We start from the raw sequence: 13,800 nt of genomic DNA, 5'->3' as shown, positions 1-13,800 counted from the left end.
TGAATGCTCTCATATTTCTTTGCTTTTTAGTTGGGTATTTTGCAGTGTCTGACCATTGTAATATGTTAATATGTTCTGTCCCACTGTTCTGCACTGTGTATTCTGATCTCTATTTCGCATATTGGATCATTGTATTTTCCTGACAATGTCACAGTATACACAATTATTAGATTAATATGTTGAAATTGTTTTCCATATCTTATAACAAGATGACAAACAATATACCATGATGATTTCAGCTAAGGAAGCTGTCTGTTGGTTCTGTTAGTACAGTTAAGATACTTGGGTCAATATAGCTGTTGAATGCTTCACTGTAGATTTTGTAATGTACATATATATTGTAGGTAAATGACTATAAGCACAATGACTGTGAGTTAATATAATTAGTAGGTTTAGAGTAGTATACTGCAGACACATAACTATTTGATACTATGTATACAATGACTACAAGGTAGTATATGACAATGTGGGCCAGTGTGACTGTCTGCCTGTTTGTGACTTTAACAGTGTGTGACTTTAACTCTGTGTGTGACTGTCTGCCTGTGTGTGTGTTTGACTGTCTACCTGTTTGTAACTTTAACTTTGTGTGACTGTACTGTGTGTGTGTGTGTGTGACTGACTGTGTGTGACTGTAACTGTGTGTGTGTTTGACTTTCTGCCTGTGTGTGACTGTAACCGTGTGAGTATCTGCCTGTGTGTGACTGTCTGCCTGTGTGTGACTGTACTGAGTGTGACTGTCTGCCTGTGTTTGACTGTAACCGTGTGTGACTATCTGTGTGTGACTGTAACTGTGCCTTTGTGTGTACCTGTGTGTGTGACTTTGCCAGTGTGTGACTGTCTGTCTGTATCTGTGTGTGGCTGTCTACCTATAACTGAGTGTGTGCGTGTGTCTGTGCGTGTCTGTCTGTGCCCATCTGTCTCTGCCTGTGTGTGTAAGTGACTACCTGTAACTGAGTGTGTGTGACTGTCTGCTTGTAACTATGTGTGTGTGACTGCCTGCCTGTAACTGTGTGTGTGACTGCGTGCCTGTAACTGTGTGTGTGAGACTGTCTGTCTGTAACTGAGTGTGTGTCTGTGTGACTGTCTGCCTTTAACTGAGCATGTGTGACTGTCTGCTTGTAATTGTGTGCAGCTATCTGCCTGTGTGTGTAGCTGTCTGCCTGTAACTGAGTGTGTGTGACTATCTGCTTGTAACTGTGTGTGTGTGTGTGTAAGACTGTCTGCCGGTACGTGGGACTGTATGCCTGCAACTGAGTGTGTGTGACTGTCTGCCTGTAATTGGGTATCACAGTATTATGTGACTCACTTAGTCTGCCCCTCTGTAATGCATGGGAGGCAGTCTGATACCTCTGCCCTGCACTTCTGTTGGCTGCAGACCATAAGTAGCTGTATTCCAAGCTCTGACCAATCAGTGCATTGCTGCAGATTGAAACCTTGACACTGTAAATGCCTGAGCTAACGAGACAGTTACTCATAGTCTGCACCTGGTGAAGGGTGCAGACCAGATTCGCAGCACACTGGAACATCAGAGATCAACATTCCCCCCTCACTGCAAGGTAACAGGAAAGGGGGAATTAATATTTCTTTTTAAATCATTATTAGTTTAATAAATCCCCTATAAAAACACTACACCCCTATACACACACACACAAACATGGATGGAGGTGTATGACTGGGGAGGATGGGGGGAGGGGGCGCTATGAAGATTTTTCGCACATGGGCCAAATGACCTAAGGCCGGCCCTGGGCAAAATGACATTAGGGTAGAACAGTAATGATGAAATGCCTGTCATAATCCTTGTTTATTGTTTTTCTTTTCCCATGCAAAACTGTCAGGGTTATTTACTGAAGTGAGAATTGTTGGGGATTCCAAGTGAATTTGTAAATGTATGGTCAAACTAGTTAAACTGGAAATATAGTTTACTGGTAGAATTTCTCTAGCTTGGCTGCTTGGATTTAAATGTGAACTTCAGTTTGAATTCACTTTGTTACCAACAATTCTCACTTTAGTAAGTAACCCTACACGTGTGCCAATCCAAGCAGAATAAATGAGACTACCAATGTTAATATGTCATATGTTCGGATTCCTGGCTGTATTCTAGTAAACGAGTATAAGGCAGTATATGATGAAGGATGCTACAAACTGGTCACTATGTATTTCATTTCTAGGGATAATTTGATAATAATCATTATTTTCCATTTTCTTTGTACTTAGCCTGGCACAAACAAAGCTGAGAAATTTGATTATGTAAGTGTGACCAATTCGATTTTTGTTCCACTTTCTATTTGCCGTGTGTTTGACTGACTATTAATGTGCTCATTATATCATGTGATTTTGTGTATTAACTCTCTTTACTCTTCAAGTGTTATGTCGACTTCATTTATATAAAACCCCATAATATTGTTCACTTTACAGACCACCATGAATTAGCTCTCCTCTGAATCTGGCTGCTTCTGACAGTCTGTCACGCAGTATCTTTTTTTTTTTTTAAATCTGGAAATAGTATTTCACTGTGGAAGGACAAGATACAAATTGAGATGCATTAGGGGGGGCGGGGCCGGGCCGCCGAGCTGCATGGCAGCAGACTAGTGTGGCTCCAGGCCCAAAATAACTGAAATGGCTTTACAATGACCACAGAGGGCACAAAAAAGGGTTCACCTGCTGCAACAGCATGAAGGATGACATCTGCTTCAAGATGATGCCAACCGGAGCCCAAAAGCAGGCTGTAAGCACAGCAAACAAATTCTGAGGCCTACCTGCGACCACAAGACCGGACTCGGGTGCACACGAGTCGGTCAACACGGATGCGGACCCCCCGCACCAAGGTACAAGCAAGAGAGAAGCTCGCCCTGGTGATGGATGCAGCTGACTCGGGGCCCGGCCGGTGGGGGTAATCCCAGCCTCATGGAGGCAGCGCGGGCCGAGACGGGAGATCCAGTGCTGGACTTGGGCTGCCCTCCTGGACTGGCAAAGGCTGCCGACAAGGAGCCCGCCAGCACACAGAAACACGATGAGGAGGGGGGGCACTCGCAGGCGGAAACACCCTGACTGGGACTCAGGGGGCTCACGTCAACACAGGGGTCCCACAAATCAGAGACAAGCCAACACTGAGGCCCACTACCGGCGCCTGTTCTCCCTACAGGCACCTCTACAAGCTCGGAGCCGGAACAAATGGGCCAAATACATCCCATGGGGAGCTGACCAGGGCAGCCCAAATGGGCCCCGGCACTGCCGGAAGCCGGATGAATGCCCCGTAGTGGCTACCAGCCTGCAGGAGCAGTGAGTACCTGGGCCTCTGGGTTTGTGGTGTCCCCGGAGAGCCTTGTCCCCGATGCCGTGATCTCTGTGGGGCGGACTGCGAGGCCCTTCCGGCGGACCGGTGGCCGGGAGCGGCGCACGCCGTGTCCAAGTGTGTGGCCGGTGCCGGGTGAGACACTGGGACACACGGTTCACTGGGTCTTGGGTGGTGATGGGGAGGTGCAGGGGGTGGACGATCTGCGGACTCTAGGTGTGGGGCTCAAGTGGACGGACTGCCCCCGAGTGCCCACAGCGCCATGGGGGATTTGGGTGCTGGGCTGGGGCTATTTCGGGGTGAACGGATGGTGATCCGGCGAGCTGGAGGTCACGAAGCGGCCATGTCATGGGAGGCCCTCATGGGACTGATACTGAGACCAGCCTTACTCTTCCATTTTTCTGCATATACTGTGAACACATGTACATCTCAAATCTGTGGGGGCTGCTGTGTTACCAATAGCTCTGATATATCACCGCCCCCTGAAGCCTGCTCATTATATCCGTTTAGCAAGCCTTACTAATAGCTAAGAAGTTCCTTTTTTTTTTTTTTTTTTGCCTCACGATGCCAGACAAAGGCACCGCTTCTGTTACAAAAGTTTCACAGTTTTTATATTACAGCCTCAAGCCAAACACAGTTTTATATCCAGGGTACAGCATGTTAAATGACATAGTAATATGCAGAACCCCTTTACCAGACCTACATGGTGTGTTAAGCTAATTGCTTTATTTAAATGCGCATAACCATGTTTACATGCTTACACGTTGATCTATTTCTACTTAACTATAAATATGCGAGATAGACAGATAAGACGCGGGCCAGGCAGCAAGGGCTTCGTACCCTGCGTTACTAAATGTGCCTAAAGTGCTTGATATATCTAACTCTGCAAAATGTATGTGCGCTTAATTCTTGTCAAAGCTTGGTTACTTTGAATCACTCGCGTACAGCTACCAGCGCCCTTAATCATTTACAAGTATTGCATAATTGCGTGCAGAGTTCATACAAGATGGGCACTAGCTACTGAAAAGACGACTACGTTAATGAAACATATAGCAGTAAATCGTTTTAATTGCATAGATCAGTCGACAGTATGAACAAATATTTTATGTTATCCAGGTTATGACAAATCCGCCTCTGCGTAGGCGACCAAATGCTTGCACTTCTCTATACTGATGCTTACGCCCCTGCGTGGGCATTTACCCGCTTTACCACAAATCAATCCGAGATATGCGTTTATATTGTGAAAACAATAAACATATTCAAAACAAATTGAGATGCATTAGAAAATAGAGACTTTCTTGTAATATTAAAGTGGAAATTCTCATGTCACTCTGCTCAACGGTTATAATTTTTTACCACATATTAGTAATAGATGAATGTTTACCTACAGTGCAACAAAATGTCAGAGGAACCGGGAATTGCAAATATGTACATTTTATTTTGAAAGATGGGTAGGAAAATCGGTAGAAATGTTGGGTATCCAAATTTGCAATGTACAATTTATATGATCTACAGTATATAACCAGTGGCAGAACTAGAAACCACCGGGCCCCGGTGCTACAGTTGCCCTGGGGTACCCCCCCATGTTTCTCATTCACTCCATCACAGCCCCTCCATGTGTCTCATCCCCCTCCAGCCCCTGTATGTGTCTCATCCCCCCCCAGCCCCTCCATGTGTTTCATCCCCCCCAGCCCCTCCATGTGTCTCACTCCCCCTGGCCCCTCCATGTGTCTCACTCCCCCTGGCCCCTCCATGTGTCTCATTCTCCACCCCCAGCCAATCCATGTGTCTCATTCTCCACCCCTAGCCCCTCCATGTGTCTCATTCTCCACCCCTAGCCCCTCCATGTGTCTCATTCACCCCCACAGCCCCTCGGTCACACTACATTCAGTGACCGGCAGGAGGTGGAGCGCTGTGCAGTGCTTCCCTCGGGCCAGTCACCCAACATTTGTGAGCCCTGGGCCAGTGATGTTGGTGTGTCCACGGTTGCAGGGATTGACAGGGCGGCTGGGCAAATTATTGAGTTATATACTCCTTAATAGATGGAGGGTTAGGGCTAAAGAAAACATGGACATTAAGGCTTGGTGCTAGGTAAACTAATGACTATCACTAATTGTGGTATTAACAAACAACTTTACTAGTACTAGTCATAAGAGGTATTCTTTTTTGTGCATCATGTCATATTGGTTTCTGCCTGCATGATAATGTCTTCATAACCAACACATGCAGTTATTAAACAGCATGTTTACAGTGCAGAGAGCCAGAGACCATATTTGTCCAACTACTATTTCAAAATGTTCAATGGCCAACCATAACTTTAAAGCATGCATACAGTGTGAAGTATAAATCAGGTGTGGCAGAGCACTATTTGATAAATCTAATTTGTGTATCATATTTATTTAATAGGTATCCAAAACTGCCTCTCAATTATGTGTCTTTTTTTCTGTGCACTTCAGATTATGCAGTTATTGAAAAAGATGTGTGGGAATGAATTCATTGGCTTCAGCAATGCAACGTAAGACCCCCAGCTTTGTTAACATGGGAGCCATGTGCATGTAAAAAAGATCTGCATGTCCAACTGTAACTATCCTGCAGAAAAATCTCATAGTTTGTTACATTGATAAGCAACGATTTAATATATATAAACCATGAGAAGAAAAGTAAATCAGATCAGATGTAGGAAATGGCAGACAGAATGATAATATGGTGGCTACAACTATCCATGTAATGTGTAGAATCTTCTGTCACTAGTTTGATGTTTGTACATCTGCTGATTGTTTTGTTGGTTGGTTATCAGTGTCGGACAAGATTGTAAAACAGAAACAGCCTATATCCTGGTGTTTTCACACTGTAGTTTCTAGATTTAATAGAAACAAATGGAAAAACATGAAGTGAATGTAGGTTCTAAGCATGAAAACATCTTGAGTAGAAAAGCAGACTTGGTTACGGTGACAAAAACACCAGACATACTCATGAAGCACTCATGTTAATAGTGATTCGGAAGGGTAACTTAGAATCCATAACATATCAACCCTTCAAGCATGTGGTGCACATCAGAAGGACCATACTCAATTCCACTCCTGTCACCTAAACCCTGAAAACAAAGGCTATAGGGGGCATGTATTTGATAGGAGATTAAAAAGAAATCTGATTTTACAGACTTCAATTTTTGCTGCTATGCGCAGATATTGAGGTGAACAACATTACGCGATGCTAGTCTGCTTGCATTAATAAAACAGGCTGTTAATGGTGGAGTACTGGTCCTTGTGTGTCCTTGTAGGTACTTTTAATGTTTAGGTTTCTTGTTACCATATAAACAACGTTTAAGCATTGTATTTTGTCATTCACATCCCTTTATTGCCACAGTCTATCTCTTATGAGAATTAATATCTCCAGCAGAATAATGTCCATGACAGGGACATCAATTTGCTCCAGTGGTCTGCATAAAACCTAGAACTCAATTAAATAGAGCATCTTTGGAATGATATGAAAGGGGAGCATAACTGTGCGACTGAAAGAAACCTGTAAGAATTGCTTGGTGCTTTTGCCAACATTGACCAACATTTCAAAGGAAATTAAGTGACCTGAACATGAGATATTACAGTTTAGATAATACTCAATACGCGTGGAATGCTATATAGATTGAGAATGTACACAGGCAAATGTCTCCAGGATTCAGATAGTATGGCATTCTTATAGTGACATTACATTGGTGTCTGCAATAATAAGAATTTGTCATTTGACAATCAAGTGTTCTAACCAATTCATGGATATCTCAAAAAGTGTTCATGCTGTGCATTTTTCTGCAGGTTCCAGTCAGAGAAAGAGACAGGGGATCGGAACTACGCAATTGGTTATTACTTGAAAGAGAAGAAGGTAAAGTACTTAAATTATTTCTTTATTTTTTTTTTATATAGCTAATTAACACTGCTTAGCTTACATTTCAAATATTAAATTTTTTTACCTATCCCAGAATCATTATCTGCTTTAAAAAAAAAAAGTAAGCAACAAGACCAGTGCCATTGTTCCTAAAAAAGAAAAAAAAAAAGAATATATATATATATATATATATATATATATATATATATATATATATATATATATATATATATATATATATATATATAAAAGATATAAAGAAGATGCAGACATTTGCAGTGAGCTGTCCATTTTCCAGGACATAGGAATTGCTAGTGGGAGACTTTTGGGACTGAAGTCCCAGATGTCTAAAGGTAGTGTAAGGAGCTGAATAATATAAGTGTGTATATATATATATATGTGTGTATATATCGATTTATTTTACTCAAAGCAGCCATTTGATTTAATACAAAAGACCACTAGTATAGTTCTCTGCAATTCTGCTTAGAGGGAGGGTTTGATGCATTCCAGGTGACTGTTGAGAGGGGGTACTGGGGAAGAGAACTTTGATGCACACCCCTTGCTTCCTGCTATGCTTTATTTGCCACCCTGGAGAGCATCAGCAGCATGCTGTTCATAGGTAGAGCGGAGAAAACAAACATTGAACGCAGGGGATAATAAATGACATATCCCCACCATTCACTAAACTTGCTTGAAAAAGGTAAGTTTCCGTTACGGATTGGCTGAGAGCATCAGCTGAATCAGCGGTACCCCTGCCCAACGGCACTCTAAGCATCCTGAATCTGAAAATTCTGAAGCTGGTTGCCTGCTGGGGTGGAGTGGACAGCGCCGCTGTAGGCAACTTAAGAGTTAAACCAATCAAAAACGGATTAACCCCTTGAGGTAAGAGTGTCTCCAGGGGCCTCCTGGCACCATAACAACTTCATTTAGATGAAGTTGTTTTGGTGCCTGGAGTGTCCCTTTCATGTGAAAGTGGTAATTTTAATTTATTATACTGTTCTTTTATTATCAGAGTAAATTTTATTACGACAGTAAATCATTTGATTTGGTTTGTACTTCATTTAACTCTGACACCTTAAACAGGTAAAATCACATTCCTATGGGCCAATTAAACTTTTTAACATCGTAAATGTTTTGAACTCTCATAAGTGTCTTCCTTTTTGAATTTTTTGTTTTGCTCACTTACTTCTTCCACACGTTTTTCTCTTGATACAGTGTTTTCCAAATACTGCTGACATGATAGCTGCTCTGGATCTTTACTTTCAGGTCAGTGGTCTTCACAATATGGTGGAGTAGGTTACTGTATTTGTACCAGAGGCTTCCTGGCGGTGCCCTACAGGGTCATACTATGGGAGAGATTAACTCAAGTGTGAACTTTTAAACTTGTCTGAGTCTATTAAAATATTTTATACAAAGTAAGGTTTAATATGTCTCTCACTAGCAAATATTCCAGTAAGTAAGATCTTTTTGAGTCCAGGATGAGCAATACACAGTTTCTCTTGGTGCTGACCTACAAATGCCATCCAGAATCATAAAGTGTATACTGTAAACATCGAAAGAAACTCTTGTTGGTTTTCCTGTAGGAGAAAGTAATGTCTTCTGTTCTGATGGCAGGCCTAGCAAAGCTGGATCACTTGTTAGACATCCTAGGAGACCGCTTAGCATAGAAGGAGATATGTGCATCTACTGGAAGCAGATATCTGTTTGTTTCTGGTAGTTCAAACATGAAAACATACAGTATAGTATAAGAGCTGGCTAACCCATGGGCATTAATATGGAGGTGGCCCCTTTTTGTGGCTATAACAGCTGGCAATCTTCAGGGAAAGTTTGCACAAGTTTTTTGATTATGTTTGTGGAAATTGTTGCCTATTTAACCAAAGGAACGTTTGTGATTTACGGCACTGATATTGGGTTTGGTCTGGCTTGCAATCAGTGTTCCAAATCATTCCAAAGATGTTCAGTCTGGTCTAGGTCAGGGCTCTGTGCAGGTTATGTGAGCTCCTCTTCGCCTAACTCATTAAACCATGTCTTCATGGCCCTCACTTTGTGCACATGGGCACATTAATGTTGCAACAGGACAAGACCTCCCGCCAACTGTTGACACAAGTTAAAAGCATCCAGCTTGCTAAAATGTACTTGTAAACTGCTGGATTCAGAGCATCATTCACTGGGAATAAAGGGCTCTACCCAAACCCGGAAAAATAAACCCAGACCAGTCAATGATGCAACATATAATTATTATGCACTACGTGCTTCAGCAATTGGCACAGCCATCATGTGAGTTTGTGCAGTGTATCATTATGTGGCTGGGCTGTTGTTGCTTCAAAATAATGGTCCTTACATTTGACTGTAGATGGCAGATGCAGTAGGGCATACATTTTACAAACTGATTTGTGGGTAAAGGAAGCATCTTATGCCAGTTAAATTTAAAGCCACTGAGATATTCAGTACGACCTATTGTACTGGTATTGTTTGCCTATGGATATAAAATGACTGTATGCTGGGAGCAGGTATGGTGGGATGAATTGAAACTAGAAAAGCTACAATTTCGGGGGAAATTGTGTGAAGTGTTCTTGCCTCCACCAGTAGTCTACAACTGGAGTGGGTGGAGTAACTATTATTTATTTATATAGCACATTTAATTGCAACGTTGTTGCCCAAAGTGCTTCACAGTTACATTAAAACATGCAGTTATAAAAACATTAGCAGGTGCAAAAGGCCCTGTCTATGACATCACTTGCTGCTGCAGCCTGGAACAGGTCAGAATATTTTGTCGGTTGCCATCTTTAAATGGTCGTATTTTAAAAACTATAAATCCTACAGTGAAGAGCTTTATATTGTGAGAATCACAAGACCCAAACCTACATTGTGATGTATAGTATGTCTCTGCAATATTAACAATGAAGGCACAATCACAGTTTAGAAATTGCCCTTCAAATGTGAGCTTTGCAGAGTGGAGTTTCAATGAATGTCAATGGACTGCGTAAGTTGCAAACAAATGGTCATATTGTGAAAACTATAAGGACTATGGCTTAGCTGTGGACATTTTTAGTGGCAGCAGGGATAGCTGAACGTTTTGATATGATTTGAGTAGGTGGGCCTGAAAATGAGGGAGCGGTGGCAGTTTAGAAATCATGTCCTGATTTTTCAACTTTTGCCAGCTCCCACTCTAGCTTTGCCATTCATTCCTATGGGACAAATTTCGCCAGAAGAACGACGATATTCCGTGAACCATTCGGCGAAACGTTCCACAAAGTAATAGCAATCCGATCGGGAACAATCTGCACGTTTTGGTATATTTTTGCCTATGTAGTGTAAAAACTGTGGGAGGAGTTAGGGTGGCAAATTTGGCTATAATAAGCCTAATAATAATAACTAGAAAAGCTACAATTTCTGGGGAAATTGTGTGAAGTGTTCTTGCCTCCATCAGTAGTCTACAACTGGAGTGGGCGGAGTAACTGTTATCATTTATATAGCACATTTAATTGCAACGTTGTTGCACAGTTACATTAAAACATACATTTATAAAAACATTAGCAGGTGTACAAAAGGCTTTGTTTATGACATCACTTGCTGCTGCAGCCTGGCACAGGTCAGAGTATTTTGGCGGTTGCCATCTTCAAACGGTCGTATTTTAAAAACTATAAATCCTACAGCGAAGAGCTTTATATTGTGAGAATCACAAGACCCAGACCTACATTTTGATGTATAGTATGTCTCTAAGATATTAACAATCGCAGTTTAGAAATTGCCCTTCAAATGTGAGCTTTGCAGAGTGGCGTTTCAATGAATGTCAATGGACTGCGTGAGTTGCAAACAAATGGTCATATTGTGAAAACTATAAGGACTATGGCTTAGATGTGGACATTTTAGTGGCAGCAGGGATAGCTGAACGTTTTGATATAAGATTTGTGTAGGTGGGCCTGAAAATGAGGGAGTGGTGGCAGTTTAGAAATCATGTCCTGATTTTTCAGCTTTTGCCAGCTCCCACTCTAGCTTTGCCATTCATTCCTATGGGACAAATTTCGCCACAAGAACGACGATATTCCGAGAACCATACGGCGAAACGTTCCACAAAGTAATAGCAATCCGATCGGGAACAATCTGCACGTTTTGGTATATTTTTGTCTATGTAGTGTAAAAACTGTGGGAGGAGTTAGGGTGGCAAATTTGGCTATAATAATAATAATAATATATATGTGAGATAACAGTAAGTGGTCTTGCCATGCAAGAACACTTAATAATATATATGTGAGATAACAGTAAGTGGTCTTGCTATGCAAGAACACTTAATAATATATATGTGAGATAACAGTAAGTGGTCTTGCTATGCAAGAACACTTAATTAACGTTAATACAAAACAGTTTGTGGGAGGCAAAACTAATACCCATCCTATGGAGTTTTATTCTAGCTTTATAAAGCTCTGGTTTGAGAAGAAAATACAAAGCTCTGTTACTAATAAAATAAACTTTGCTCTAGATTGTGGTTAAGACCGTTAATGGTTAATTTGTGCCTTCTTTATCTAGCTGTGCTCCATTGAAGTGACCTGTGAATCGGGCAGTGTGATAGCTGCTACGCTGGCTAATGGTGGGATTTGTCCAATCACAGGAGAGCGAGTTCTAAGCGCTGAGGCTGTGAGGAACACACTGAGTTTGATGCACTCATGTGGCATGTATGACTTCTCTGGACAGTTTGCCTTTCATGTAAGTCAACCACCATGTTTTAAAGGCTGAAGTAGTTCCATGAACAAATCATTACTTATTCAGGGCCCCCAGCTATAAACATAAAATACTAGCAATCTGCACCATGTTCCCACCAAACCAAACTCATTCCCTAGTAGTTCTAAATATCCATAACATATAATGATACCTGGAATAAAAATTTCCACTTGCTCACTAGCAGCTGGCATGTCGAAATATCCAGCCCTTGTGAGTATGCCCTTACCTCCCACTGTCTATGAGGATCTCTGTGCTATTTGAAAGCAGCTTAGTGTCAAACTGGCACACCAGAAGACTATAAACAGAGGAGGGCAAAGGACATGTAAAGCTCTGTAAAGATTGCAGAAATTGGCCTTCCTGGCTACCAGCCATAACCCAACACTATGAAAGGAGAACTTCAAATGCAGCAAAACAGACCCTGCATGCCTCTCAGACAGACTGACATATTTATAGGCTAGAGCAGTGTTAGGGAACCTTTTTATTTATTTATTTTTCAAACTATTTATTGACATCTACCACTAACTCCTACACCATCAAGCTACGTAGATTAATTCCCAAACCCTAAATTTATAAAACTTTAACCATAAAAACAAACCTCACACCACATATTAGTTTCATGCTTCATTGAAGAGAAAATCTATTGTGCAGCCTTTTAACATTGTGCTGTAAAAAATAAAATTAAAAATTAAAAAAAAAAAGCCAGTGACAGTCCTCAACTGATGTGTCTTGTGCAAGCTCCATGCTTTGTGCTACTTTACAGGGACTTTACTCACCGATGTAATGTGCAACTGCGATTAGATTTGGCCCATGGAGAAGAAGCATCAGCTGGATCACGGTTTTGGTTCCTGCAATATAGGAGCATTGCTTCACTAGACTCGGATGCCTACTCTACCTAAAATGGCACCCGAGGAGGCCTACTCTTCTACCTCCTTATAAAACTGTGGCATGGACGATCCAGCAGCTTAATTTTGTGTACAGACCATACTCCAATCTTAGCAGGATAATGTCCTCTCTACCAAAGCAGACATCAAGGCCCTGCTAAAAATATCCATATTAAAAATAGAGGTTAGGATACTGCATTTTCTAAAGAAAACGTTTTGTAAAATACTTCACTTCTGTGCAACTAGTTCTTAAACCACTGTGGAGACCAAAGCGAAAAGATTGAAAACAGAAATACCTCAGAAACTTCCTCTAAACCTCTAAACCTCATGCACAATAATCAAGAAAAAAGACAATACACAGAGTGTCACAAATTGGTTGCAACTGATAAAAAGAGAGACATATCACACTTTCAAATATATCTTGCACTTTTCCCACTTTTTCATCAGATGGTCTTGATTCTTTATAGTCACTAGGATAATCTTCAGTAGGTACATGGAAACCATGGAAACAAAAATAAAAGAGGAAAGAAAAAAAATATAGTGTAGTATATTTGGGGGAATGTGAGTGGCATATGTAAAGGAATGTCAAACATTGTAGTGACGGATATCCAGATAGTCCCCACTTGTAAATACACTGATCAGCCACAACATTAAAACAATTGTGAGGTGAAGTGAATAACATTGATTGTTACAATCTCACAGAATGCATTGCAGATGTAAGCGGCCAGTAGACATGTGAATTTGTTTCGGTCCGAATGTGAATTTGGACGAATTTCAGGAATTCGGACATTCGGATGCTTCCGAATGGAGGCTGTGGCTGTGGGAGAACTGGGAGGCTGTTTTCAGGCCTCTTTCTGCAGCAAGGTCCTCTGCTAGAGAGAGGGGGCAGAGCTCCATGTGGGGGCAGAGCTTACATACAGGGAGGTCATCTTCCATGCAGGGGCAGAGCTTGTGTGCCGGGGAAGCTGCTGCACAGTGTAGAGAGAGCCCTGGTGCAAAAATTGTTGTGGGCCCCTGAGGGCACATGCC

At 41.7% G+C, this 13,800-nt stretch overlaps 1 protein-coding gene across 3 annotated transcripts in view; it reads left to right on the top strand.

The window, feature by feature from the left end:
* The window catches only part of GLS2 (glutaminase 2), an 80,634-nt gene that overhangs the window by 40,178 nt on the left and 26,656 nt on the right, over positions 1-13,800 (top strand). For all 3 annotated transcript variants that reach the window (XM_063426987.1, XM_063427000.1, XM_063426995.1), the window contains exons 9-13: positions 2,215-2,247; positions 5,749-5,807; positions 7,102-7,168; positions 8,387-8,437; positions 11,699-11,875. In XM_063426987.1, coding sequence (XP_063283057.1) covers positions 2,215-2,247; positions 5,749-5,807; positions 7,102-7,168; positions 8,387-8,437; positions 11,699-11,875 — 387 coding nt within the window. The remainder of the gene's footprint in view (positions 1-2,214; positions 2,248-5,748; positions 5,808-7,101; positions 7,169-8,386; positions 8,438-11,698; positions 11,876-13,800) is intronic.

The sequence above is a fragment of the Pelobates fuscus genome, chromosome 1 (genome assembly GCF_036172605.1).
Source record: "Pelobates fuscus isolate aPelFus1 chromosome 1, aPelFus1.pri, whole genome shotgun sequence".
Lineage (NCBI taxonomy): Eukaryota > Metazoa > Chordata > Amphibia > Anura > Pelobatidae > Pelobates > Pelobates fuscus.
This window is presented reverse-complemented; position numbering and strand designations above follow the sequence as displayed.